At 55.8% G+C, this 27,953-nt stretch overlaps 4 protein-coding genes across 7 annotated transcripts; 3 read left to right on the top strand and 1 right to left on the bottom strand.

The window, feature by feature from the left end:
• Positions 1 to 236: 236 nt before the first annotated feature.
• Positions 237 to 2,535, bottom strand: LOC117880018 (putative nuclease HARBI1). The gene is made up of 2 exons (XM_034775660.1): positions 1,779 to 2,535; positions 237 to 1,068 (listed from the first exon to the last, which is right to left on the bottom strand). Exons 1-2 carry the CDS (start codon positions 2,455 to 2,457, stop codon positions 695 to 697), a joined length of 1,053 nt encoding a protein of 350 aa, XP_034631551.1. The 5' UTR covers positions 2,458 to 2,535; the 3' UTR covers positions 237 to 694.
• An 80-nt stretch (positions 2,536 to 2,615) lies between these two features.
• Positions 2,616 to 9,971, top strand: TUT1 (terminal uridylyl transferase 1, U6 snRNA-specific). 2 transcript variants are annotated; one of them, XM_034775658.1, is made up of 10 exons: positions 2,616 to 3,129; positions 3,698 to 3,888; positions 3,973 to 4,182; positions 4,486 to 4,600; positions 4,692 to 4,822; positions 4,950 to 5,176; positions 5,540 to 5,649; positions 5,792 to 5,914; positions 6,008 to 6,100; positions 7,139 to 9,971. In XM_034775658.1, the coding sequence occupies exons 1-10, from the start codon at positions 3,057 to 3,059 to the stop codon at positions 8,164 to 8,166; spliced, it is 2,301 nt and encodes a 766-aa protein (XP_034631549.1). In that variant the 5' UTR covers positions 2,616 to 3,056; the 3' UTR covers positions 8,167 to 9,971. The 2 variants fall into 2 exon arrangements, with proteins under 2 accessions (XP_034631549.1, XP_034631550.1); XM_034775659.1 differs by lacking the exon at positions 2,616 to 3,129 and adding an exon at positions 3,197 to 3,367.
• A 1,681-nt stretch (positions 9,972 to 11,652) lies between these two features.
• On the top strand, positions 11,653 to 22,030 carry TAF6L (TATA-box binding protein associated factor 6 like). 2 transcript variants are annotated; one of them, XM_034776454.1, is made up of 10 exons: positions 11,653 to 11,829; positions 11,995 to 12,081; positions 12,312 to 12,462; positions 13,045 to 13,095; positions 18,387 to 18,481; positions 18,871 to 18,945; positions 19,099 to 19,319; positions 19,599 to 19,731; positions 20,106 to 20,234; positions 20,637 to 22,030. In XM_034776454.1, exons 1-10 carry the CDS (start codon positions 11,683 to 11,685, stop codon positions 21,417 to 21,419), a joined length of 1,872 nt encoding a protein of 623 aa, XP_034632345.1. In that variant the 5' UTR covers positions 11,653 to 11,682; the 3' UTR covers positions 21,420 to 22,030. The 2 variants fall into 2 exon arrangements, with proteins under 2 accessions (XP_034632345.1, XP_034632347.1); XM_034776456.1 differs by having other exon boundaries at positions 11,687 to 11,829; positions 12,000 to 12,081.
• A 2,180-nt stretch (positions 22,031 to 24,210) lies between these two features.
• TMEM179B (transmembrane protein 179B) lies at positions 24,211 to 27,614 on the top strand. Of its 2 annotated transcripts, none has more exons than XM_034776458.1 (4): positions 24,211 to 24,365; positions 26,865 to 27,049; positions 27,142 to 27,276; positions 27,485 to 27,614. In XM_034776458.1, the coding sequence occupies exons 1-4, from the start codon at positions 24,270 to 24,272 to the stop codon at positions 27,597 to 27,599; spliced, it is 531 nt and encodes a 176-aa protein (XP_034632349.1). In that variant the 5' UTR covers positions 24,211 to 24,269; the 3' UTR covers positions 27,600 to 27,614. The 2 variants fall into 2 exon arrangements, with proteins under 2 accessions (XP_034632349.1, XP_034632348.1); XM_034776457.1 differs by having other exon boundaries at positions 26,865 to 27,052.
• The last annotated feature ends 339 nt before the right edge of the window (positions 27,615 to 27,953 follow it).

Below are 27,953 nucleotides of genomic sequence, written 5' to 3'. Positions count from 1 at the left end.
CAGGAGGTGGATGGAGCCCTCAGTTCATGGGGTCTACTGAGGGAGGGGGCTCTTTATGCTGGGCAGCTGCATCTTACCCTGGGGCTGGGCCCTGTTGTCCCAGAGCGGGGGGGGGGGGGGGGGGGGGGGGAGAAGGAGCCAGTTTGTGTGGGTGTGTGGGGGGGGTGTTGGGAAGGAAGCAAAGGGTGATAGGGCCCCACCCTCTGAGGCGCAACTCAAAATCAGGCACAGTCCAGTGCCAAGGAGCCAGTTTAATGTCCTAGCAGGGAAGAGTTGCCAGGGGGCCACCTATGATCTGTGTGTGGTTCACAAGAGAGCGCCCTCTGTATCTTCTCCAGTGCTGCCAGAGTGCCAGCTTCCTCCCCTGGAGGTGGCTAGGTTGGGGAAAATGGCTCCAGCAGCCCAGTCCGCTCTCTGTGGTGGCAGGATCCTAGCCTTTGCTGCCTGTGAGTGTAGGTCCTACACAAACAAAGACTCTTGCTCTTTGTCTGTCTCAGGGAAGGTATGTGCTCCCCACCAGTCCAAAGGGCTGGGAGGGAAACCGGGCTGGCTCTAGTAGGGCTATGGCCCATAGTCCAACCCAGAGAGCTTTGCCCTTCCACCACCACAAACTCTCCCCCCCACATCTATGGGCTGGCTTTCAACCGCTGCATCTCCTCCCACATGCATGTAGGTCAGGGGCCCAGGCTGTCCCTCAGCTGAAGTAGCTGGTGATGAGCTCTTGCCGCAGGCACTGGGCCTCCTGGGAGAGGGGCTCAGGGTGGGGAGAAGCCTGGTCAGGTAGCCTGGCACCCAGCTCCACCCCCTCAGGCATGGCAATGCCCCGCCCCACAGCCATGTTGTGCAGAACACAGCAAGCCACAAAGATGTGGCAGACCTTGAGGGGGCTGTACTGGAGCACCCCCCCTGCCTGGTCCAGGCACCGGAACCGGCCTTTTAGTGCCCCCACTGTACGTCCCACCACAGCCTGCGTGGCCACGTGCGCTGCATTGTATCGCTGCTCAGCTGCTGTCTCTGCTGCCTCCACAGGTGTCAGCAGCCAGGGCTTCAGGGGGTAGGTGCCATCCGCTGTGGAGAACCAGACACAGGGGTTATGCTATGCAGGTTGACTCGCTAGCTGTCCCTGGCCTTCCACCCATCCCCATGGCAGTCTCCAGGCTTTAAGATGGGGCCTCTCCCCTCTATAGGATGCCAGCTCCAATCAGGCTCTGGGCAGGGGCCCTGACAGGCTCAGGGGAGTGGAATAATGGGGGCCCTTCCCTCTCTTGGGCAGCTTGGAAGTTGCAAATGTCCATGATGCTCCAAGAGGGAGGAAGGGCCTATCAAGACACAGTGTACCCACTCCCCTATGGGAGAGGCAGGGCAGGCTGAGGCAGCTAGCAGAATCTGGTAGGTGGGTGGGCACTCCCTCAGGGCCCCCTGCACATAGCAGGGAAATCAGGCTGGGGTGGAGGATGCAGGTGACCAGCAGCTGTCATGGAGCCTTCACCACACAACCTGTGTTCAAACCACCCTGAGCAATCTCACCACTGGAGCTTGGCCTGTGGTTTATGGCTGGTGCAGGGAGCCTTGATTTCTTCCCTGGCTCCTACGTGCAGGCATGGCTGCAGTGATGGGCTAGGAGTGGGATCCAGGTTACTCTGCTGAGATAAGAGTCCTACTTCTGTGGTGGACAGTGGAGACACTGGAGAGTGAGGACAGCCAAGTAAGGGGTGCCACAGGTGCATGACATTGGCAGGTGGGGCAACTGACGGAGGGGCCCCTAGGCCATGGCTCACCCAGCAGCCAGCCATCCAGGTTCTGGTGCCCCTCAAAGATGCCCCTGAGGCTGGAACAGCTGAGGATGTGGGCATCCGGCACAGAGCCAGGGAACTCAGCCACCACATGGGTTATCATGCCGTGGGCATCGCACACCAGCTGCATGTTCATGGAGTGGAAGTGCAGTGGATTGCGGTAGAGGTTCTCATGATCCGAGGGCGGCTTGAGGGCCACGTGGGTGCAGCCCAGCGTGCCTAGCACGTTGGGGAAGCCAGCAATGCGCAGGAACTCCTCTTTGGTGCGGGCCTGTTGCCGAGGCTGGAAGGGGAAGCGGATGTAGGCGTTGGCACGGCGGGTCAGGGCGGTCGTGACTTGGGAGACACAGCGGGACATGCTGGCCTGGCTGATGCCAGCTGCGTCGCCTGCCGGCGTCTGAAATGTGCCCGAGGTGTAGAAGTTGAGGGCAGCCGTCACCTTGACATAAACAGGGAGAGCATGGCTGCGGCCAGTCGAGGGCTGCAGGTCACACTCTAGTGCGTGGCACAGGTCTCGGATCATCTCAGGGTTGAGCTGGTAGCGCCGCATCACCTGCTCCTCTGGCATGTTCAGGAACTGGATCCGGGGTTTGAACACCCGCTCCTGGGGCACCCGCCGCCGCCGGCGGGCATGGGCACGCTGGGCCAGCAGGTACAGCGCCATGGGGGAGCTGCAGCCCCTGGGGGAGAACAGCTCGACCTGCAGAGAGCAGGCCTAGCGGGAGGCTCTACAGGGGCTGCGGGCAGGGGAGGGATGGGGCTGGGAAGTGGAAGGGTATTTAGGAGTGGGGGCAGGAAGGGGTGTTTGGGCTGGGAAGCAGAGTCCCCACTTGCCCCGGCCGGGGGTGGGGGAGGAGCCGGAGGGGGATCTCTACTTGTTCCGGCCCCGGGGGTATCTAGATCTTAGGGTCCCCCCGCTGCTGGGGGAGGCTCCGAGCCGGAGGGAGCAGCTGCCAGCGGCTCAGCGTCTCCCGTTCTCCGCGGACCCTGCGCAAACACGCCCCCTCTTCCACCAATCAGCGCGCCCCACTCGTGATTATTAATAAGGTGTCAACCCCTACACTACAATACGGCATATTCCAATTAGCCCCACCTACGTTGTAGGAATGGGAACGGAACGGACCACGTCCGGCGGAAGTTATAGTGGCGTCAAGCCACTTCCGGTAGAAGCGATCGCTAGATGGGGCACTTCCGTTGGAAGTGCTTCCTGGTAGGGAAGATCAAGGAGGAAACACTTCCGGTGGTGCGTAGTTCGGTCCCGGGATGGAGCCGGATGTGGAGTCGCTGCCCCGCGGAGGTTTCCGTTGCCGCCTATGTCATGTGACTGCGGCCAACAGTGAGGGGGGGTCGGGGTCACCGGGGTTGCGAGTCACCTGGGCGTGGGGGTCTGGACGGGGGTAGAAGTTGGGGGGTCGGGATCAGAGATCACACTCGGTGGGGCTGCAGTGTTGGGTTTATGGCACCACTTACCTAAGAGGTTATAGGAGGTCTGGTCCTGGGGTCAGAAGTAACAATCGGTCAGAGGATGTGACACCTTTGGACTATAACCTGGATGGGTTGCTGTCACCATGCAGGTCAGAGGTCACAATCGGGGTCAGTGTTGGGGTGTTATGGTGTGTTTGGGGAGCCAGGGGTTAGTGTTAGGGCAAACAAAGCAGCATTGTGGGTGTAGATGTCTCCGTCTCCCATCCAGGTCAGGGGTCGCAGACTGGGAGTGCTTGTGGGAGGTGTTAAGTCAGAAGTCGCTATGTGGGGGTTAGCGTCAAGTTAAAGATTGTCCTCTGGGTCAGGGATGTTAGTATTTGAGGGAGTTGCAGTCTGGGGACAGTGTGACCTTCAACCCCACCCTGCCTCTGCCCTTGCATTTCCCCATCACTCCTGAACTGCATGTGTCTCCCCTGCAGAGCCCAGCCTACAAGATCATCTGCAGGGGAAGAAGCATCAGCGGCTGGAGAGCTTGCGTGCCAAACGCCAAGACCAGGAGCTGCGCAGTGTCTTTGTCAGTGGCTTCCACAAGGGTACATCAGCCCCTGAGCTGAGTGAGTACTTTCAGGCCTTCGGGGGCGTGGCCAGTGTGGTGATGGATAAAGACAAGGTGAGTCCCATGGTCAGGCCAGGGGCTCCCTGGCGTGGATGAGACCCCTCCCTGTTACTAACAGCCTGTGCTTTTCGCTCGCAGGGGGTCTATGCTATTGTGGAGTTGCAAGACCAGGAAGTGATGGAGAAGGTGCTGGCCCAGCCTGAGCATTGCCTGGGGGGGCAGCGGCTGCGGGTGAAGCCCCGGGAGAAGAAGGAATTCAAGTACATGCCTCCCAAGAAGCAGGGATCTGCACATCATGTACAACTGAGTCCTGAAAAGCTGATCCAGGCACTGTGCCAGGCTGATGATGTGAGTGTGGATGGGGACCTGGGGCCTCTCCTGGCTGCTGGCAAGGGTGGCTGCTGAGCTGCATGAGTAGGGACACTCCCGTAGGGTGTGTGTATGAGGGAGGTTCTGAGCTGTCTGGAGCTGGGATGATCCCTGGAGTGGAGGTTTGGGCTGTGAGCTCACAGAGCTTAGGGGTGGGGAGGAAGGAGGAAAGGGGGGGGTTCTGAGGTGGGTGGGGTTTTGGGCTATGCAATCCTATGCACGTGTGTGTTGGGGGGGGAGAGCTGTTTGATGTTGCTCCCTCACTCCTCCACACACACCCAGGTGGATGCCCAGATGTCACAGCTGGTGCAGCTGTTTGAGCTCTCCGAGAGCGAGAGGCGGCTGCGACACCTACTGGTCACCCTGTTCCAGGAGGTTTTCTCAGAGTTCTTCCCTGGTAAGTTTCAGCTCCATGTATGTGCACGTGTGTCTGTCTGTCCCTGCCTGATGTGCCACTGCTGTGACCTTTGCCTCCTGTGTGCGCGCAGGGTGCGCCATCCTCCCCTTTGGCTCATCGGTGAATGGATTTGACATCCATGGCTGCGACCTGGATTTGTTCCTGGACCTGGAGAAAACAAAAACTTTCCAGGCATCTGCCAAGGGACCCCAGGGGGCACAGGTGAGAATGGATGGTAACGGGGACCCCTGGGGGGGGGTTGGAGGGTTGCAGGGTAGGCACTGGTAGCAGGGACTTTTGCAGGTTGGGGGCATGATGAGTGCTGGGCACTAAGTCCAACCCCTTGCAGGCCGAGGAGGGAGCAGGGCCAGACTCTGACTCAGAGGACTCCATCCTGAGTGACATTGATCTGACAACAGCGACGGTGCCTGAGGTGCTGGAGCTGGTGGCAGCTGTGCTACGGAAGTGCGTACCAGGTGTGCACAGTGTCCAGGCGGTGCACAGTGCCCGCCGCCCTGTCGTCAAGTTCTGCCACAAGGACTCAGGGCTGCTGGGAGACATCTCCATCAACAACAGGTGCAGAGCCTGGGAAGCGGGGCCCAGAGACCAGGGTGTGCATGTGGGGGATGGTGGGAGGGTATGTTGAGCCTGGGGTGGGAGCCAGCTCCATCTGGGAGGGGAGGGGGACCTCTTCCGTCTAGAGCATCCCTCCAGGGCAGGGTGTGTAGAGAACAGTTGACCCGATTCTGGGGAGACATGGAGTGTCCTGGCTCCATGGCTGAGACTTGTTCACCAGCGCCAAATCCACATGGGCTGCCCTGGCCCGGGTGGGGGGTGGAGTGGACAATGGAGAGGTTTGGGGGTGCCTCAGGTGTCTGTGTGTGGGGGGTGTTGGTGCTGCCCCCCCCCCCCCCCCAATGTGTCCCATGTCTCTGACAGGCTGGCGCTCTGCAATACGCGCTTCCTACAGCTCTGTACGGAGGCTGATGAGCGGGTGCGTCCCCTGGTCTACGTGCTGCGCTACTGGGCCAAGCAGCAGGCCCTGGCAGGTAAGGACTCCCACTTCCCCTCACTGGGGGGTGCATGGTTAGAGCTCCCCTCTGGAGGAATCATGCTGGGCGGTGCATGGGTCTAGGATTTGGGGTATGGACACCCCTGTTGCCTTGTCTAATAGCCCCCATCTCCCCTCAGGAAACCCCTTTGGGGGCGGCCCCCTCCTCAACAACTACGCACTGACCCTGCTGGTGCTGTTCTTCCTGCAGACGCGCAGCCCCCCAGCCTTGCCCACACTGGCCCAGCTCAGGAAGCTGACAGGTAGGAGTTACCCCACAGTGCATTCAGTTGGCGTTGCTGCATTAGCCCCTTGTGCAGTGTTTATCTCACCCCCCACCTCTGTCTCCTCCCCAGGGGATGGGGATCAGGCCATTGTGGATGGCTGGGATTGCAGCTTCCCCCAGGACACGTCGCGGCTGGAGCCCAGTGCCAACACGGAGAGTCTGTGTGAGTGCCGGGAGGGGGGAGGCGGGGCGGGTAATGGCCTGCAGGACGTCCCCCCACTCCATGTACACAGCCTACTCATGGGCCTGCCACTTGAGACCAGGTGGGCTCACCCTGCCCGCCTGGGACGGGGCCGGGGGGAGGGTGGTCTCAATCCCCAGGGAGCCGGGCAAAGGATGTGAATGATTGTCCCAGCTCTCAGGGGTGGTTTCCCTTCATCTCTTCCAACCCCAGAGCATGATGGGAACACTCCCCTGAGCTGCTGCTCCAGGATCCATGTAGCCTGGTTTCCTGTTGGCAGTCCCGTGCAGGCAGGTTCCTTGGTGTCATTGTGGGGGAGGGGAGAGAGAAGAGAATTTCTCTTTCCCCAGCTCCCCATATGTCCTGCAGGCTGAGAGCTCTTCCCCAGCCCCTTTGTGATCTCATGTCTGTGCAGGGCTTCTGTCTCCCCCCCCCTCACCCCGCCTCTTGCCTACCTGATTCTCCTGCGGCCACCCTGTGTTACCTGCACAAAATTATCTGTTACGTACACTCTAGGGCACCCACCTTTACCCTTCTGTGGGCTCAAGCCGTAACCCTGTCAATTTAGGCACACCCACCCTTTCCCAGTTCCTAGGGCTCTGGGTATAAGGCACCCAACTTTACCCTAAATTTGTTGCACGCATGCTCTAGGACATCCCACCTCTACCTAGTTCTTGGGGCTCAAGGCGTAACCTGGTTGATTTAGGCACCCTCTCCCTTTTGCCAGTTCCCAGGCGAAAGGCACCTAACTTTACCCCTCCGTGGGCTCCGGGCTCTACCCCTCCATGGACTCGGAGCTTAATCTTCTGCGGGTTTACAGGGTCTTTGACCAGTGAAAGAGCATTACACAGGAATATCCTATTTAACCTCTATTTATTAACAATCACCAAAACAGAATGCACACGCTAAGCATATGATGCTCTCTACAATATGACTACAGGAAAAGGCCTTATCCTTACTCCTGGGCTCACCCTTCTCCCCCCAGCCACCTTCCTCTCATCTGTCTGCATCTCCCTGCAGGTTCCCTCCTAGCCGAATTCTTCCGCGTCTTTGGGGACCATGACTTTGCTGGCTGCGTGATCTCGCTGCAGGAGGGCCAGGCGCTGCCCCTGCCCAGCTTCCTGCTCTCAGAGGTGGGTGCCAAGTTCAAGCTGGGTCCTTTCAACGTGCAGGACCCCTTTGAGCTGAGCCACAACGTAGCAGCCAACGTCAATGAGAAGATAGCACAGCGGTTCCAGCACTGCTGCCGGGACGGGGCCAAATACTGCCGCAGCCTGCAGTACCAGCGCAAATCCAGCAAGGGCAAGGCCTGGGGGCTGGTGCGGCTCTTCCAGCCAGGGGTGCCGGAGGCTGGGGAGCTGGGCCCCAATGGGCTTCTCATCACCATCCCCTTCACGCTGATGGCGCTCTCCCCTGGGAGCCGGCAGCAGCTGTGCCAGGCCAGGGACTTCGGGCGCTGCTGGTTTGACAAGGTTTGTGCCGCCATCACCTTCGTGCTGAAGGATGTGCTGAAGTGCAGCTGCATGAGGCCTGCAGGGGAGCCCCTGGGGCAGGAGCCCACAGAGCAGAGTGGAGGGGAGCAGCCTATAGTGGGATCCAAGCACCCCCGGTCTGACGAGAGAGGAAGCTTGGTTGTCTCCCCAGCCAAGAAGAGGCCAAGAGTAGAGGGCCCAGCGCCAGAGGAGGAGGAGAGCGTGAGCTGGAGCTGTGCTATGTGGCACCGTGTCTGGATGGGCCGGCGCCGCATCCGGCGCCAGCTCCGGCACCTGGGCAGCCCCCAGCCAGACACAGAGCAGGAGGCTGGCTCCCTGGAGGTGGAGGAGAAGGTGTCGGAGGCCATAATCCAGCAGGAGGGAGATTCCGTGGGGGCAGAGCCTTTGCTGAGGTTCACGGCCTGTGCCCGGATGGGCGGAGGCCAGGAGGACACACGGACCCTCCTGTATTTCACCCCAGCCCCCCAGCAGGGCCCCCTGTTCCAGGACTTCTATCACTTTCTGCAGGGCTTTCTGCCCAGGATGGTGGAGCGGTATGTGGGCAGAGCAGCTTGAGGCAGGGAGTGACCACTAGTGACATCCATGCCAGCACTCTGGGGGATGCTATTTTAAATGGACTTTGCTGTGTCTGTACCATGTGACTGGGAAGGGAATAAAGGGCCTAGACAAGTGCCCCTCTGGGCTGTGCCTGTCCCGCTGCTTGGGGGGTGGGGGCAACTGGCTGGGGGCCTGGCTCGAGTGGGGAGCAGGCAGTCCCCAGCTGGATGCAGGCCTGTCTCCTATCTCCCTGCCCAGCCTTTTGTGAATTTGCTGCTGTTTGTCCCCTCTGGTGCCCCATAGAACTGGGCTTTGAAGGCCTGGCAGTATTCTGCATGCACATTATCGGGGATGGGGCAGATTCTTCATTGGGGTGGGAGCGGACTATCAGCAATGGCCAATGGGGCACGAGTGGTGAGTATATATGCAGTTGATGCCCTGGGAAGGGAGGTGGGGCGTCAGTTGCGGAGCAAGGAGTAAGAGGCCTGGGGTGGACAGACCTTGACTCTGGCCAGTTCAGCTCCGCTCTCCTCTCCATGCAGCAACAGTAGCACTATGTGCTCCATTGGGGGCTATCAGGGAGGGATCTATGGGAAGGGGTTTCAAGGGGGCAGTAAGTGGGGGGGGGGGTGTACTGGGAAGGGATGGGAGGGCCCTAGGAGAGGCAGCTCAGAGCAGGACCAGGCTGGGCCATGGCCACTCTCAGAGCTTTGGGTACTGCCTTTCCCAAGTGGAATAGGTCGGGATGTGGGGAGGGAAGAAGAAAAGGTATTTGGGGCCCTAGAGCCTGCAACACTCCCTCCCTCAGGGTCAGGCAGGTGAGGCAGCATGGGCAGAAGGGGGCCAGGCTAGGACTGGGGTTCTAGAGGCGATATAGCCCCTTTTTCCCCATAGTGCCTCACTAGTGGGCACCATACCTGAGGGCATTTCACAGAGATGAACAGGTTAAGCCAGGGGTGGGGGTGCAGCAGCAGCGTGGTCTCTGGTACTTTCAAGTAAAGCCCTGCAGTGCAGTATGCTACTTAACTCCCTTCACTGCACCTACTGAGTTCTGAGAGGTGGGCGGGTCCAAGACCCTTTCCCCAGCCTAAGGGGAGGGGCAACAACCAAATGATACTGGGGGACAGCTAATAAAAAAAACAGGGACAGGATTGAGGATATAGGGCCCTAAGCAGGGAACTGGAGGGGGACAACGAGCAGAGTACCCCAGACGGCGCCTATACTCCTCAAAGGGGTCTAGGGAGCCAGTGGATGCAGCCTAGAGGAATTCTGCCCGGCTGCGTGATGGAAGGGAGGAGTGGAAATAGGCCCCACAGTTGCAGAGCACTTCCCTGTCCAACATCCTCTTCCTGGTGTTATCCAGCGCCAAGAGGAGGTTGACGAGGAGGGCTGCTGACTTTGTGGGGCCATGGATAGGAGATGCGGGGAAAAGTGCAGACAGAACCTTAGGAGAAGGTTAAGCCAGGGGTGGGGGTGCAGCAGCAGCGAGGTTTCTAGTAGTTTTAAGTAGTCCTGCAGTGCAGTATGCAATTTAACGCCGGTCAGATCTACTCCAACCAAACATAGGGATGGGGAGGGAATGGCTGGCTGTGCCTTGGGAGATTGAACAGACAAAGGGTGGGACATAGGCCCCTTAGACTGAAGCAGTCTTATGTCGTCATTCATTTAAGGGGGGAGTGGGGGAGAGACTTCAGGTACCCTGTACCCATTCACTGATTGGATCTCACTGATTTATTGTGTTTTGTATTGTAGCCATTTGTTTCCACCATTCCTTGTTGCTAGTGGAATCTGTTTTCTTAAATAAAACTTTTATTTCATTACAAGTGCTGCATGTTATACAATCGCAGGGATTTAAGGTAAAGCTAATACATTGGGGTAGGGACAGTGCTTCTTGGGGGAGGGGAGGACACTGAGGATCTGGGATTTGTGTGGGGCTGGATATCACAGGGGAACATGTGTGGAAAAGAGAAGACAGAGGGGACATGGTCGCAGTTTTCAGGTATCTAAAAGGGTGTCATGAGGAGGAGGGAGAAAACTTGTTCACCTTAGCCTCTAAGGATAGAACAAGAAGCCCTGGGCTTAAACTGCAGCAAGGGAGGTCTAGGTTGGACGTTAGGAAAAAGTTCCTAACTGTCAGGGTGGTTAAACACTGGAATAAATTGCCTAGGGAGATTGTGGAATCTCCATCTCTGGAGATATTTAAGAGTAGGTTAGATAAATGTCCATCAGGGATGGTCTAGACAGTATTTGGTCCTGCCATGAGGGCAGGGGACTGGACTCAATGACCTCTTGAGGTCCCTTCCAGTCCTTGAATCTATGAATTTATGTTTTGAGTGGCTGACAGGCTCCTGGTGGTCCTGAGAACCATCATTCCCCTCCCCCCTCCTGAGGGGCTGCACTATACTGTCACTAAAGGAGAGGCCAGTGAAGACTTGTGGCTTCTCTTCTCGGCCTCCCAAAAGACAAGCAAAGCGAGTGCAGAGTTGCCAGTATTCAGCCCCTCAGATATCACCCCATGTTTACTTAGGTGTGGAAATAGATCAACGGTTCTCAAACTTTTGTAGTGGTGACCCCTTTCAAATAGCAAGCCTCTGAGTGCGAACCCCCCCCCCCCCCCGATAAATTAAAAACACTTCTTAAATATATTTAACACCATTATAAATGCTGGAGCCACAGCGGGGTTTGGGGTGGAGGCTGACAGCTCATGACTCCCCATGTAATAATCTTGTGACCCCCCTGAGGGGTCCTGACCCCATTTGAGAACCCCTGAAATAGATTTAAATCCTCAATTTAGGAGAGACCTTAATGCTTTCTTAAACCCATTCCTAGTCAGGTCTGCACTTAAGCACATGCTTAAGTTGATATGATATATGCATGTGCTCAAGTGCTGCCCTGAACAGGAATACTTTCCTAAATTGGCAACTGAGGTGCAGTGTGTGCAATGGGGGTCCATCTACAGCTGGGAGTTAATCTGGATTAACATGTGGGTGGGTACCCCTGGAGGGCAGCTAAAGCGCAGCAAGGCAGCACTACTCGGGCACAGCGCGTCCATACACGGAGTTAACGTCACAGGAGCCAATCCCCTGGACCCACTGAAGTGTAACTAGGGCTGTGGAGTGACAGGGGACACTCCCCATGCGCAGACAAGCACTAAAACCAGCCTGCCTGGTGCAAAGCGGGGAACAGCCCGGGGCAGCAGCCTGACAACTCCTGCAGCGGGAGAATTCGCGCCTCCGCCCCGCTCCCGCCGCTCTCCAAACCCGACTGAGATTCGAACTCCTGGCACTCCCGCTCCTCCCCGCCCCCTGCTGGCCCGGGCACCCGACGCGCCCCGCCCCATGGCGGCCTCAGGACGTGTTCTCACGTGGGTTTGGATAGATTTGCATGGCGGCCAGTAGGCGCTTGAGATTAACACGCAAGATGTTAATTGGCTGAAGGGCGGCGGAGGCGGGGCTAGCTGCGCCTTGGGATAAGGGATTGAGGCTGCACCCAGGTGAACCCCGAGCCCTAAGGGGCCCTGGGCTCCCCGCCGCCATGTCCGAGCGCGAGGAGCGGCGCTTCGTGGAGCTGCCGCGCGAGTCCGTGCGCCTGATGGCGGAGAGCGCCGGGCTGGAGCTGACGGACGAGGTGGCCGCGCTGCTGGCCGAGGACGTGTGTTACCGCCTGCGGGAGGCCGCCCAGGTGCGGGAGCTGGGGGCGGAGATTGCACCGGGGTAGGGGGCCGGCCTGTGACCCTTGACCCTTCCCCGTGAGGGGCTGCCCCCAGGACTGGCCTGAGCCCCCCCGCGGGCGGTTGTCCCTGGGCTGGTCCCTCCGATTCCTCACTTCCCCTCTCCCCTCCCGCAGAACAGCTCCCAGTTCATGAAACACACCAAACGCCGGAAACTGACGGTGGAAGATTTTAACCGGGCCCTTCGCTGGAGCAACGTGGAGGTGAGCGAGCAGGAGATGGGGCAGCGGGAGACTGAACCAGGAGCCCGGCAGGGGAAACTCACCTGTTGCTGCTGCTCTCTCCTGCCCACAGACCAGTGCTAGCTGGATGGAGTCCAAAGAGCGCCCACTGCCCAGTCCAGTCCTCTCTACCAGGACACTGATGGTGGTGGCAGGCCTAGCTGTCCCCAAGATGGGCCTGGCAAGGGAGTGACCATCTGGTGTCCTTGCAGGTGGTGTGCGGCTATGGCTCCCAGGACCCCCTTCCCTTCCGTGCTATAAAGGAAGGGGAACTCTACTTCCAGGAGGACCGTGAGATCAATCTGGTGGAACTTGCCCTGGCCACCAACCTCCCCAAGGGCTGTGCAGAGACAGCAGTGAGAGGTGTGTGTGTGATTACTCCATCCTCCAGAGTTCTCCCTCCAGACTCTCTAGGGCTTTGGGCAGCCTGCCTCTGAATGTCCCAAATTACAGGATTCCCAGCTCCTCCCCTGGGGAGGATCTACTGGCCACATCCCTTCCCCCTATCTGCAAGCAACAGGACGCCCACCCAGCCCCTCTGCCTTGAGGACAGCCCCGTTCCCCCTATCTATCCCATAGCAGGGCGCAATGGAGGCCACCAGGGGAGGATAGTTCCCTGTCAGGATTGTTTACCAGTCTCCTTTAGTCACTGCTCAGCCAGGCAAGACACATGTTGCTTCCCCTGTAAATTAGTTCCTTCTGCACTCAGATCCAAGCTGTTGGGCTAGTGACTCTTCACTGGACCTGCACCTAATGCATAATGAGCACGATATCCCAAGTGGGGTCTTCTCAGAGCTAGTGAGGTGGGGTTGATGCCCTGTGCTCTGTGACTAGGGTACCTAGATCTCTCTCCCAGGCTGCCTCATGAGAAGGGGAGCATCCTGGCCCAGGAAAGGCTGGCGGGATCAGCCAGGTTGTTTAACAGCATCTGTGCTTTCATTGTAGTTCATGTCTCTTACCTGGATGGAAAAGGAAATCTGGAACCACAGGGAGCTGGTAAGAACTGCTCAGTAACCCATTCCCTTGCCCTTATCTCCTCCTTGTATTGAAGCTGCATGTACAGGCCCCAACCAGTAGGGGGACCCCACTGTGCCAGATGCTGTACAGACATTTGCTGCCCTGCAGAGCTAACAATGATCTTATCCTACTCCCTGTTAAATTGCTCTCAAACTAAACCCTGAAGCAGGAGGTTTTCTCTCCCTTCCCAAATCTTTGCTAGCATTAACTATGTAACACTTGCTTGTCCTACAAAAACAACAAGGAGTCTGGTGGCACCTTAAAGACTAACAGATTTATTTGGGCATAAGCTTTCGTGAGTAAAAACCTCACTTCTTCGGATGCATAGAGTGAAAGTTACAGATGCAGGCATTATATACTGACACATGGAGAGCAGGGAGTTACTTCGCAAGTGGAGAACCAGTGTTGACAGGGCCAATTCAATCAGGATGGATGTAGTCCACTCCCAATAATAGATGAGGAGGTGTCAAATCCAGGAGAGGAAAAGCTGCTTCTGTAATGAGCCAGCCACTCCCAGTCCCTATTCAAGCCCAGATTAATAGTGTTGAATTTGCAAATGAATTTTAGTTCTGCTGTTTCTCTTTGAAGTCTGTTTTTGAAGTTTTTTTGTTCAATGATAGTGACTTTTAAATCTGTAATAGAATGACCAGGGAGATTGAAGTGTTCACTTACTGGCTTATGTATGTTACCATTCCTGATGTCCGATTTGTGTCCATTTATTCTTTTGCGGAGGGACGGTCCGGTTTGGCCAATGTACATGGCAGAGGGGCATTGCTGGCACATGATGGCATATATAACATTAGTGGATGTGCAGGTGAATGAGCCCTTGATGGTGTGGCTGATGTGGTTGGATCCTCTGATGCTGTTGCCAGAGTAGATATGGGGACAGAGTAGGCAACGAGGTTTGCTACAGGGATAGGTTCCTGGGTTGGTGTTTCTGTGGTGTGGTGTGTAGTTGCTGGTGAGTATTTGCTTCAGGTTGGGGGGTTGTCTGTAAGCGAGGACTGGCCTGCCTCCCAAGGTCTGTGAGAGTGAGGGATCATTTTCCAGGATATGTTGTAGATCGTGGATAATGCGCTGGAGAGGTTTTAGCTGGGGGCTGTATGTGATGGCCAGTGGTGTTCTGTTATTGTCCTTGTTGGGCCTGTCCTGTAGTAGGTGATTTCTGGGTACCTGTCTTGCTCTGTCAGTCTGTTTCCTCACTTCCCCAGGTGGGTATTGTAGTTTTACGAATGCTTAATAAAGATCTTGTAGGTTTTTGTCTCTGTCTGAGGGGTTGGAGCAAATTCGGTTGTATCTTAGGGCTTGGCTGTAGACAATGGATCGTGTGATGTGTCTTGGATGGAAGCTGGAGGCATGTAGGTACATATAGCGGTCAGTAGGTTTCCGGTATAGGGTGGTGTTTATGTGACCATCACTTATTTGTACTGTAGTGTCCAGGAAGTGGATCTCTTGTGTGGACTGGTCCAGGCTGAGGTTGATGGTGGGGTGGAAATTGTTGAAGTCCAGGTGGAATTCTTCAAGGGTCTCCTTTCCGTGGGTCCATATGATGAAGATGTCATCAATGTAGCGCAAGTAGAGGAGGGGCACTAGGGGACGAGAGCTGAGGAAGCGTTGTTCTAAGTCCGCCATAAAAATGTTGGCATACTGTGGGGCCATGCGGGTACCCATAGCAGTGCCACTGACTTGAAGGTATAAGTTGTCCCCAAATCTGAAGTGGTTGTGGGTGAGGACAAAATCACAAAGCTCAGCCACTAGGCTTGCTGTGGCCTCATCAGGGATACTGTTCCTGACAGCTTGTAGTCCATCCTCATGTGGAATATTGGTATAAAGTGCTTCTACATCCATGGTGGCCAGGATGGTGTTTTCAGGAAGAACATCAATGCATTGTAGTTTCCTCAGGAAGTCCGTGGTGTCTCGAAGATAGCTGGGAGTGCTGGTAGCATAGGGTCTGAGGAGAGAGCCAAATAGCCAGATAATCCTGCTGTAAGAGTGCCAATGCCTGAGATGATGGGGCGTCCAGGATTTCTGGGTTTATGGATCTTGGGTAGCAGATAGAATACCCCTGGTCAGGGTTCTGGGGGTGTGTCCATGTAGATTTGTTCCTGTATTGTAGCTGGGAATTTCTTGAGCAGATGGTGTAGTTTCTTTTGGTATTCCTCAGTGGGATCAGAGGATAGTGGCTTGTAGAATGTGGTCTTGGAGAGTTGCCTGGCAGCCTCCTGTTCATAATCCGACCTGTGCATTATGACTACAGCACCTCCTTTGTCAGCCCCTTTGATGATAATGTCAGAGTTGTTTCTGAGGCTGTGGATGGCATTGCGTTCTGTACGGCTGAGGTTATGGGACAAGTGATGTTGTTTGTCCACAATTTCAGCCTGTGCACGTCTGCGGAAGCACTCTATGTATAGGTCCAGTCTGTCATTTCGACCGTCAGGAGGAGTCCACGCAGAGTTCTTCTTCTTGTAGTGTTGGTAGGAGGGTTCCTGTGGGTCAGTGCACTGTTCAGTGGTGCATTGAAAATATTCCTTGAGTCGGAGACGACGAAAGTAGGCTTCCAGATCACAGCAGAACTGTATCATGTTTGTGGGGATGGTGGGACAGAAAGAGAGTCCCCGAGATAGGACAGACTTTTCTGCTGGGCTAAGTGTGTGGTTGGAAAGATTGACAATGTTGTTAGATGAGTTGGGGTACCATTGTTATAGCCCCCAGTGGCAGGTATTAGTTTAGATAGCTTACTGTCCTTTTTCCTCTGTAGAGAAGTGAAGTGTGCATTGTAAATGGCTTGTCTCATTTTTGTAAAGTCCAGCCACGTGGAAGTTTGTGTGGAAGGTTGGTATTGTATGAGAGTCTCCAGTTCTGAGAGCTCATTCTTGATCTTCTCCTGTCTGCTGTACAGGATGCTGATCAGGTGGTTCCTCAGTTTCTTTGAGAGTGTGTGGCACAGTCTCTCACCATAGTCAGTGTAGTATGTTGATTGCAATGGATTTTTTACCTTCAGTCCTTTTGGTATGATGTCCATCTGTTTGCATTTGGAGAGGAAGAGGATGTCTGTCTGTATCTGTGCAAGTTTTTTGTTGAGGTTGATGGATTTCCACTCCATACGGCTAAATTTAGTGCCTTCCATGGTGTCAAGCATCAGGGGGTAGCCGTGTTAGTCTGTATCTACAAAAACAACAAGGAGTCTGGTGGCACCTTAAAGACTAACAGATTTATTTGGGCATAAGCTTTCGTGAGTAAAAACCTCACTTCTTCGGATGCATAGAGTGAAAGTTACAGATGCAGGCATTATATACTGACACATGGAGAGCAGGGAGTTACTTCGCAAGTGGAGAACCAGTGTCGACCGGGCCAATTCAATCAGGGTGGATGTAGTCCACTCCCAATAATAGATGAGGAGGTGTCAATTCCAGGAGTGGAAAAGCTGCTTCTGTAATGAGCCAGCCACTCCCAGTCCCTATTCAAGCCCAGATTAATGGTGTTGAATTTGCAAATGAATCTGTAACTTTCACTCTATGCATCCGAAGAAGCGAGGTTTTTACTCACGAAAGCTTATGCCCAAATAAATCTGTTATCTTTAAGGTGCCACCAGACTCCTTGTTGTTTTTGTAGATACAGACTAACACGGCTACCCCCTGTTGCTTGTCCTAGTTATCCACATACACATCCAGTCCCTCTAAATTTCATTTAGTTCTTAACCTCTGCACCATCCTGCAGCAGGGAGTCCCCCAGGCCAATCACACAGTGTGTGGAAAAGTATGTCCTTTTATCAGTTAGGAATTTTGCCACCTTTTGGTCGCTCCTGTCCCCTTGTCCTTGTGTTAGGAGATTGGGAGAACAGAAGTGTGACGTTCTCCTCTGGTGTTATCCAGACCGGTGATCTGCCAGGCCTCTCCAATCCTTGACTCTAGGAACCAGCCTTACCCTTCCCTGCTGTGAGAACCCCCACTCCTGGGCTGTTCACACACAGCTTCTGGTATGTAAGCTGCTCCCAGCTACTTGCAAGCAAATGACACTAGCCAATATCTCCGGTCCCAGACGCAACCCTAGGAACCTCCGTCTTGTAGTGTCCGGTTATGCCTGCTAGACGCTGCAAGCTTATATGAGTTCATCAATTTAACAAAGAAATATATACATACCAGGCTTGTTATCCCAAGGGGAGCCTCTGACACGCTTCAAACCAAACGCACTGCTTCAGGTAGAATAAACAAACACATTCATTAACTGTAAAGATAGATTTTAAGTGATTAAAAGTCAAAGCATAACCAGTCAAGTTTGGTCAAATGAAATAAAAGCAAAACGCATTCTAAGCTGATCTTAATACTTTCAATGTCCTTACAAACTTAGATGCTTCTCACCACAGGCTGGCTGGTTACTTTTCAGTCAGGCTCTCCCCTTTGATCTGCTTTTCAGTTGCTTGATGATGGTGGTGTCTGTAGATGTAGGTTGAAAAGAGAGAGCATGGCAAAATGTCTCTCCCTTTTATCATGTCCTTTCTTTCCTCTTGGCTTTGCTCTCCCCTCCTCTTTCCGTCCCCCCACCCCCTTTCAGAGTCAGGTGAGCATTACCTCATCGCAGTCCTAAACTGACCAAAGGAAGGGGGATGACTCCCTCAAGGGTCTAACAGATTCTTTTGTTGCTGCCTAAGCCAGTGTCCATTGTTCCTGTGAGGCTGAGCTGGGTTTGTCCCATCCATGCCCTGATGAGGTGTGAACTGCCTCTCTGTTCTTGGAGAGTTTTTGCATGGGCTTGCTTTAAGCCATGAGGGTACATTTTCAGCCTCATAACTATGTACATGAAATTATAACCTATAACCTCACTATAACATTACTGTAACAATTTCTATAATATCACTACAACAACCATGCTCAGTGCATTATGAGCCTTCCGAAGACATTCAACATGACAAACTTTGCACTGGATAGCACACAATCATTTTATAAAGATGAACATGGGGGTGTAGGGTGTTCCCCCGAAGTACAAAGCATCACAAGAAGCTCCAGATCTCCCTTCTATGTCCCAGTCATTATCAACTTTTCTCCTGTCCCCTTTCTAAACAATCCCAATCTTTTCATATGAGAGTTTTTCCCCGGTCAGTCTCTGACACACAGACACACATTTCTGCCATCTCCTTTCTGAACAATGCCCCATGGCAGGTCCCTACCCTGTACTGGGGCTCGGGCTGCTGCTGCTCTCGTAGGGATCATTGGTGCTTCGGAGGGGTCTCCACTGAATTCCCATAACCCTTGCCTTCCTGGCTTCTCCTGCAGTGCCCAGTGCTGTCTCCACACTCTCAGATGACCTGCTGAAGTACTACCAGCATGTGACCCGAGCTGTGCTTGGGGATGACCCGCAGCTAATGAAGGTGGGTGAGGGGCTGAGGATCGGTGCCTTTATCTCAGACTGGCCTGGAATGTGGGGGGGCAAATGAGGGTTTCAAGGACTGTAGAGCCCCAGCCTCCACAGAAGCTACTTTTGCTCCAGGCTTGATGCAGCCCAGTGGGGGAAGGATCGCAGAAAGTTCTGGCACCAGTGGTCCAGTTGGAGAACTGCCCACCAGCTCTGATTGGCTCGAGTGTCTCAGGAGGACATGCAGCAGGGATCGCTGGCCCTGTGTGGGGAGCCTGACTGAGGGAGAATGGCTACATGACAAACCGTGGTGCAACCCCTCTCCCCAGGCTGGGGCTCTCCATTCCATTCCTGGCTGTGGCACCCCTCTTCCTCTGACCCTTATCTGACACTTCCTCCCCACAGGTTGCCCTCCAGGATCTGCAGACGAACTCGAAGATCGCAGCCCTGCTGCCCTACTTTGTCTATGTGGTCAGCGGGGTGAGTGGAGCAGGAGGCCCCGGGGCATGTGACCCACCTGAGAAACAGGGTGGGGTGGGCAGGAGACCCTCCCAAGGGTGTGGCTCCCCTGGGGCAGCCCATGCCCTCCTTCCAGCAGCTCTGAGCCTTTCACTCTTTCTTCTCCTGTCCCAGGTGAAGTCCGTCAGCCATGACCTGGAGCAGCTGAACCGCCTGCTCCACATCGCCAAGAGCCTCATCCAGAATCCCTACCTGTGCCTGGGCTCCTATGTCAAGAGCCTGATTGCCAGCGTCATGTACTGCGTGCTGGAGCCACTCGCCGCATCCATCAACCCCCTCAATGACCATTGGACGCTCCGGGACTACGCTGCCATGCTCCTGAGCCACATCTTCTGGTGCGGCATGGTGGGGAGTGGCTGAAAGGGCGTCACTGCCACCCCCAGCACCCAGGCAGGGGAGTCAGCAGCATGTCTGGTGTCAGTGGGAGTCTCCTTCAGAGTCCAGTGCTGCCCCTGCTCTCCCAGGCAGGGCACAGTGCCCCAAGGGTGTCTGAAGTTCCCTTTTTCCATGCATGCAGCTTTGATGGAGCATGATTGGGTAGGGGAGGATCCTGGATGGGATGCACAAGTCCAATCTCCAGGGATTTTCAGCCTCTGCTCGGTCTCCTCCCTCAGGACGCATGGCGACCTCGTCAGTGGCCTGTACCACCAGATCCTGTTGTCCCTCCAGAAGGTGCTGGCTGATCCAGTGCGCCCGCTTTGCTCTCATTATGGGGCAGTGGTGGGGCTGCATGCCCTGGGGTGGAAGGTAAGGGACAGCTCTCGACCCCACATGATCTTTGCTCTCCTCTCCCTGCCCAAAGGGTGGTGGTACCCAAGCCAAACACCCTGTTTCCCTGGGAGGTGGGTCTGAGAATTGAAGCAGTGATGCCTCCCAGGAGGGTGGCTACACTGGGTCCCTCTATGTTGGGGGGCATGGGAGGAAGTGGTGACCTGCTCCAAGGGCTGGTAACTGCTGCTCTGTGCCCCACTCCCATCTCTTTGTGCACACACAAGGCAGAGGACCCTGGCTCAGTTCCCCAGGCCAGTACTTTAGCTTCTCATGTATTGGCTGTACTGTTGGTTCTTGGACAGTCAATAAATGGCCCTTTTGGGGCTGGATCTTTGCTCTCTCCTCTCCAGGCTGTGGAGCGAGTCCTCTACCCCCATCTCTCCACCTACTGGGCGAACCTGCAGGCCGTGCTGGACGACTACTCTGTCTCCAACGCTCAGGTGAAGGCTGATGGGCATAAGGTGTACGGTGCCATCCTGGTGAGTCTCACCCCTCCCGTCCAGAGGAGAGGGCTGGGCCAGGGCTCTGCCCACAGGGCCCACACACTCACTGAAGTTCCAGGCAGCCCAGAAGCCCCTGACTGAGCTCCCATCTCCCAATAGCATAGCATCTTGCCTCAGTCAGACTAGATACAGGGCCCCTGCCAGAAAAGGGATGGGGGTGACTTGGCTTCTCCTTGGGTAGGGTGAAGGTGGTTCTCCAGTGCCCCTTATATCAGGGATGGGGAAGGGCAGAAAGGGCTGTGTGAGCAGCAGCCTCAGGCAGGGGCCCAGCTGAGCCAGGGATCCTCCAGTCTCCTGCTGTGTGTGGCTGGGTTTGCAGCTGGGGTTAAAGAGCGGAGAGGCCAGGGCTTCTAACCAGAGCAGCTCTTCCTTTGCCAGGTGGCAGTGGAGCGCTTGCTGAAGATGAAGGCCCAGTCAGTATCCGTCCAGGGGGACAGACCATGTAGGGATGGGTGCCGTCGAGAAAGCTCTCCCTGGCTCAGCCCCCTGCAGGATCCCCAAGTGGAGTTCAGCTTTGGCATTGCCAGCCACCTTCTGCAGCTGGGCAGTGGGGGCCCCCAGCTGGGCACTGGCATCTCTGCTGACCCTCCCGCTGTCTCCCTGCACGAGACCTACCGGGAGCTCTACGACTTCTTTGGAGACAGCCTGGCCACCCGCTTTGGCACAGGCTCGGGGCTGCACGCAGCCGAGCCGACACCTCCCGGCCCCAAGGTCTTGGACACCAAGAAAGAGCAACCGGCCTTCGGCACAGGGGATGTGGTGCGCAAGATGCCCCAGCTGACAGCCAATGCCACAGTGAGTCCCCGAGAGGAGGAGAGCCCCCGGGCAGACTACCCACCAGGCAGGCCAACCCTCCATCGCTCGGCCAGTGTGCCCCGCTCTCGTAGCACATCACGCCAGCAGGGCCACCGGCCTGGGGTCCGTGACGTTTTCCAGAAGTGCCGCTTCTCCCCCCAGGGGCCACCCCACTTCAGCTTTGTGATTGCTGGGCGGCAAGTGGGCCGGCGGTGCAAGGGCCGAGTGTTCCAGACCTGCTTCCCCCAGCACCATGGCCCTAGCCACATTTCCCGCTATGCCCAGAAGCTGCCCATGATCGGCAGGACCAGCAAGCCTGTGAAGAAGTGGGCCCATTCGGAGTACTCCCTTTACCTGCCTCTCTGAGGAGTGACCTCTCCCCTGCAGGACTTCAGCTCATGGGTCCTTCATCCCTCCCCTGTACTACTGAGCATCCCTTGTTGGATGAAGTCAGGGGCCCCCACTCAAGCCAAACCTCTCAGGAGAGGATTTTATCTTCCAGGGTGGAGGGGGCCTACCCAGCAGTCTCCGACACACACAGCTGAGACACACACTGCCCTCAGCAGTGCCACCTACGTGCCCAGACTGTGGGGCAGGCTGAGCCTGCTACCTCTGCGCCTATGGACTGTGCTCTCCTCCAAGGGCCATCTAGGGTTTTCTGCTGTGTGATGGCTGAGCCTTTGCTGGGAAGGTGGTGGGGGAGTATGTGTGGGAGAGGGGAGGCGATTGCAGGGCTTAGGGCCTCTGTGTGATCTAGGTACAGCATACAGCAGCAGATTCCGTAGCCTAACTAAAGGATTTTAGCTCCCCGGCCCCAAGCCATGTCCTCCCCTGAGGCACGAGTGCTCCTGTCCTTGTGTACTCAGCACTCCCCTTGGAGTTGGATTTTCCTGACAGCACACAGGATTTCTCCAACTCCCCAAGCCTTGTATTGACACCTGCTTGTTTAATAAAGATGCTGCTGCTGCTGTTGGGGACTGAGAATTTGTTTGCTGACCTCTCCCTTGTTGCATGGGGGTGGGGTAGCTATCGCACCTCCTGTCTTGCCCCTGCTAGGGGCTGCCCCTTAGTCCCTCTGTGGGCCAGTGCTCACTGAAGGTAGCCAAGGGAAGACTAACATCTAAGAAGCTCTAGCTCTCAGAGCTGAGGGACCTGCTCCTGTCTTCCTAACCTACCACCATAAACTAGGGGCCCTACTGCCACCCATCTCCACACCTGCCATGTCTGCCCCCTCTCAAACACTGAATCAAAGCCTGGCAAGAGGAGCTGGGCCTGTCTGTAAAGTGAGGCTCACAAGGTTTTCTGAAGGTGGCTTTAAACAGCAGGACTAGGTTGCTCTTTGAGCATGTGTAAGATCCCATGGCTGTTGTAACTGTGTTTATTTTGGGGGTTAAAGGGGGTTCAAGCATGGATCTGGCTAAAATCACTCCACTCAGTTACATTTCAGCAGCACTATATGGCCATGCTTTGGGAATGATGCAGAGTCACACAAGCTCAAGGGCTGGGCTGTGGCCTCTCCAACACTCACTTTAGTAAGGTGTCAAGGATGTGATTTTGTGTCTTTCTGTGATGCTTCACAGGCATAGCTCCCAGCACCGAGTGCAAATCCTCCCTGAGAGTGGGAGATGGGACCAGAGCAAAAATAAACCCTCTCTGTTATCTTCTACCCCAGTACCCCAGGGCTTGTTTCTCTCCAAAGGGGGAGCTGGAAGGTGATGGGCAGCAGTATGAAACCGATAGAAAACAAGTCATGTATTCGAGGTTAGGAAGCCCAAGTGCTGGTATTAGCTCACCTTCCAAGAGAGGGCACTGGTTCAGAAAGTGCCAGTTGATAACACAACTGGTGGTAGAGGTTGGTGAAATCAATGGAAAAGTGACAGCCAGCACCAAGCACCTTTGCAGCTGGAGCTGTGTGTGTACCGCCAATTATAGGAGTTTGACCAAACACAAATGGGTCTTTTACAACTGAGAAATATCAGGATATCAGCGTAAGGGAAGCAGAGCCACCCCAGGACTGTGGCATGAGCTCCCATGGGAACTAAAGACTAGCACAAATCTTGCCAGGCCATGCTCCTCTGACCCTGCCGTCTCTGTCTCACACATTGCTGCATATCTACGGAGAGATTACTAGAACAATCCAAACCCTTCACACACTTCTGCTAGAGAGAGGATGAGAACAAATGTCAGCCATGGTGCTTCATGCACTGAGTGGGGGGGGCTCAGGTACTGTGGTAATGAGTGCAGTGCACGCACCGCTATTGAGGATGGCAACCGATTCCCACCCAAGGGGCTGTATTGGAGCACTCGGATGTGACTTACATGATTTACAGAGGAAAAATAATCGCAGGGGAGGCTATCTAGAGGCTCTCACACAGAACGGTTTACATGTGGGCAGTATGCTCGGGACTAGGCCTCTTGAGCTGATCTAGGATGCCTGCTACCCCGAGGTTGGAGCAGGTGTGGAAATCAGTGGCACTCCAAGCTCTCCAGCTGCGTGGTGAGGTATCCCATCCCATCTCCTAGAACTGGAAGGGACCTTGAAAGGTCATCGAGTCCAGCCCCCTGCCTTCACTAGCAGGACCAAGTACTGATTTTGCCCCAGATTCCCAAGTGGCCCCCTCAAGGATTGAACTCACAACCCTGGGTTTAGCAGGCCAATGCTCAAACCACTGAGCTATCCCTTCCCCCCAGGTATGAGGCTGTGGGTAACCCGCTGTAGATAGACTGCGCTTTTGGCCTGCGCTGTACAGTGCCTGGCGTAATGGGGGGTGAGGCGCTGCATGTGGTGCACAGCAGAGGGGTGGGGTTGTGTTATATCCCCGCACACACTGGCGGGGCCAGCCCTGGCCGGGTTTGTAGCAGCGGGGGGCGGTTGACCAGATAGCAAGTGTGAAAAATCAGTACAGGGGGTGGGGGGTAATGGGCACCTATATAAGAAAAAGCCCCAAATAGCGGGACTGTCCTTATAAAATTGGGACATCTGGTCACGCGGGCGGGGGGGGGAGTTTTACTGGAGCAGGGGTCTCGCGGTACTAACTGGGGTGGAGGGGGGGGGTGACGGGACAGGCTCATTTCAGCACTGAAATGGGGGGAAACAACACGTGAGCGGGCCTTCGACACACACAGCGTCCCGCTGGAGCCTCCCCAGGCTGCCGGGGGCGGATCTCCCAGGGGGCGGGGATTGGGGCTTCGGGCCCTGGGCTGGCCGAGGGGAACATGGCGGTGTCCGCGCTGCAGCTGGGGGAATTGGCCCTGCACGGAGCTGCCTTCCTCTGCGGGGTGGTCTGCGCCTCGGCCCTGACTGTCACCCAGGTACTACCCCGGCGGGGGGGGTCTGTCCGGGAAGGGGCGCGCGAGCGGGAAGCAGGGGCTGGGGGAAAGGTGAAAGCTTCCCCCCCCCCCCGTGGAAAAAGGCAGGGGAAACACCCGGCCCCAGTGTGCACCCCTCCCCCCCCAATGGCTGCTGGTGTCTCCGTGTCCGCTACCCGCAGCAGCGCCCCCCGCTAGTCTGACTGCCTCCAAAACACCCCCACCCGCAATCTGCAGCACCCCCACCCAGGACTCCCTCGAGCAGCCCCATTACACCCAGCGGCTTCTCTCAGCGCACAACTCCCCTCCCATCACCTCCACCCCTTTAAACCGTCCATCCCTGGACAGCCAGCGATCGCTAGCTGCACTGAGTGCCCAGCGGGGCAGGGGTTAATCTAAAAGGCCCTGGAAAGACTCATCACTACCTGCCAGGTGCTGCCGGAAACATTGGCCCACCTCCCTCCCTCTGGTGCTGGATTGTGCACCCACACCCTGGTGCACTCAGCCCCTGACCTGTCATGTGAGCTGTACAGCCCTGGAGCTAATGCGAGTCAGCTGAGGCCCTGGAGAGGCAGGAAAGCTCCAGCAGTTAGTTTCCTTCCTGCCCCGCCTAGGTGCACACACCCCTCCCTGTACACACACAGGCCCCACCCTCCCATCTGGGGCCCTGGGTCCTGTGTCTCTCAGGACACAGACACTGGTTCTCCACCACTGTTCTTCCCCCTCCCATTCAGCCCCAGGGAAGTCATTACTGTATTTGGCATTTGGCTGCACCTATCCGGCTCCCCATCCACACAGGAAGTCATCAGTCCTGGCCCTAAGAGCTTAGAAGGCAAGTGACAGAGCCAAGCTGTGAGGCTCTCAGGCCTGGTCTCCACTGAGGCTCGGAGCAAATTCTCCCCCGGCACCGCTCAGGGGCTTGGGAGACTAGCCAGACTGGGTACTGCCAATTGAACCTAGACCTGCTTCAGGCAGGGTTAAAGAACTCGATGGTAAAATGCCCCAGCCCTCTGCTCCCAGCATGGCTACTGCAGAGAGGAAGGGTGGATGGCCCAACTGGCATGAGACTTGGTTACACACCTTGCTCCACCACGGGCCTCCTATGTGACCTGTGAGTTACTTATGTTTCCTCCAACGGCTCTGTAGCTTGTCCCCCAGTTGAAATGGGCAGAGGGAGGAAGTGCTGAGACAAAAGTGCCTCAGCAAAACTGTAGCAAACTGTGACAAAGTAAGTCTATTTTGTAATATTTCTATGAGTCCTGTCTGCCTCAGTTTCTCCTGCTGAGAGTGGTAGAAAGGGAGCATTTGATCTCCGCTCAGGCTAGGAGATGTAGGTGTGGGTGTCGGCTAGGTGCCTGGGGCTTGGGCCCCCATATCAATACAGCATTTGAGAAGACAATGGCAAATCCAATCACCTGGATGTTGGTGCCTAGCAACCAAAGACCCCAAGGGACAGGGATTTCCACATCTCCTAGCCTCGAGAATAAGGGACTGGGAAGGTGGGGAGATAAGAGTGGGCTGCTGGAAGGAGTCAGGGCTCACTTGAAGCCTGACCAAGGAGATCAAATGCAAGACAGAGCTTGCACCAAGGGTTCACTCCAGCTTGGCTGGGCTCTGGGCTAACCCGAATGGACTGTGCTCTAACCTTCAGGTCTCTGTGCTACCCAAAGGACTTCCTATGCTGTGTGCCAGTGAACTAACAAACCCCACTGTTGTGACACTGTTTGGTGTCACTACAGATGCTTGGCAAGGTGCACTAATCCCTCAGGAGTGGACAAGTCTCTATCAGGGGTCTGTGTCAATTGGACTCACTGAACAGAGCTCACGGTGTGAAGCAGGAGTGCTGGAGGCCCAGAGGTCCAGTCAAAGGAGGAGGTGAAGCTGCATGGCTTATCCTGGAGGAAGGGAGACCCTTAGGGGGTCTGGCACACTGAAGGGGCTCCTCCTAGAGACTTCCAAAGCAGAGGGCGTAGCACGATTCTGTGGCTCAGTGACAGGCTGAAAACAGTTCCACACGGGGGTCTGGGAAGGGCAGACAAGTTCTCCCACAATACACCACAAACCAGTTCCTAGAGCAGCTTCAGGTGCTAAGGGTCTTGGGACACACCCCAGAAATCCTAGCGCAAAACACACACAGCTGCAGCGCCAGTGTGGCGATAGGCTGGGTACATGCGTGACTGCAGATGTGCCAGCCAGGAGACAGGTACACCATTGCGTCTCTGGCCCAGATCCTCACAAGTATTTAAGCAACTAACTCCCCTGGGGAGGACAGTCCTTCCCATGGGAGTGAGGTGCCTAAATACCTTTGAAGAGCTGGGCCTCAATTCCCCAAGGAGCATACAGGCATCTTAGAGTCCCGCCCTCCCCGCCCCTGCCAATCTTGGGCAGGGCCTCAATGCCTTGCTATAAAACAACGGAAATGCTGCTGAATGGGAGTGTCCATGTCCACTGTGCTGTGGAATCTGCTCCCCAAGGAGGCCGTCTCTGTTCTCTCGTTCCCAGGGGGAGTTTGGTGGCCGGTGTATCCTCTATGGGTCCGTAGACAAGAACGGGACGGCCCTTGCTCTGTCTCACTTCAGCAACATCTCCCTCTGTTACTTCGTCACTGCCATCTCCATCCTCATCGCTGTGTACTGCTTCGCGGTGCTGCTCTACGGCATCTACAGCTGCTGCATGGACGAGAGGAGGTGGTGAGCAGAGGGGACATGTTGGGGTGGGGAGTTAGAGCCACCCAGTCCCACCGGCTGGTCACACTGATCTCTCCCCCATCCCATTCCAGGGATCACACCTGGCTCACCGTGAACCTGGCAATCTCTGCTGTGATCCTTTTCTTCCTGCTGGTCTCGGCCTGCATCCTTCGGGTTGGGATGGACACTCTGTGCTCGTCCATCCTCCAAACCAAACTTGTGAAAAGGTAGGTGGGCTTTTCTCCCTCAGGGGAGGACCGCACTCCCCATGTCCAGAGGGACTCCCTGCCCCACAGGATCACATCATTCCCAGCAGCCACAAGCTCTGAGTCGGTGCAAAGACCCAGCACCGGGGGGAAATCATCAGCCCGTGTGGGATTTCTCCTCTAGCTCTCCAGCTAATCCATGCTCTGTCCTTTCTTAACTCCACTCTAGCTGCCAAGAGGCCCAGCACACGCAGTGGTTCCCACAGTATAATGCAGCAAGGTTCTACGACAATCTCTACAGTGCTGAGGTGAGAATTAACCCAGGGCTAGGGGGCAGCAGCTGACGGGGGCGGAGGGAACAGCAGAACTTCTGCCCCCAAGAGTTTCAAGGAGGGCTGGCCATTGCTGTGAGAAACAGGGAAGCACAGCAGCACGAACACAGCATGAGCGGCTTGTGAGAACCATTATTCTCAGGCCCCTGGTTTGGGCCCCGGCCCATTAGAGGAGACCACGGGGGAGGGAAAGAAGGTGGGCTCTATCCAATTAACAGTCGGTCCCTTTACTATTAGTGAGGAAATTCCGCTTGCTGCAGTGCAGTCAGCTTGGGGGACTCCAGGCAGCCGGATTTAGTATCTCGGTGGCCCCTGATGTTTGTAGGTGAGCTAAGAACGAAGTCGAACACCCTCATGCTTCGGGGG

The sequence above is a fragment of the Trachemys scripta genome, chromosome 7 (assembly GCF_013100865.1).
Source record: "Trachemys scripta elegans isolate TJP31775 chromosome 7, CAS_Tse_1.0, whole genome shotgun sequence".
NCBI classification, from domain to species: domain Eukaryota; kingdom Metazoa; phylum Chordata; order Testudines; family Emydidae; genus Trachemys; species Trachemys scripta.
This window is presented reverse-complemented; position numbering and strand designations above follow the sequence as displayed.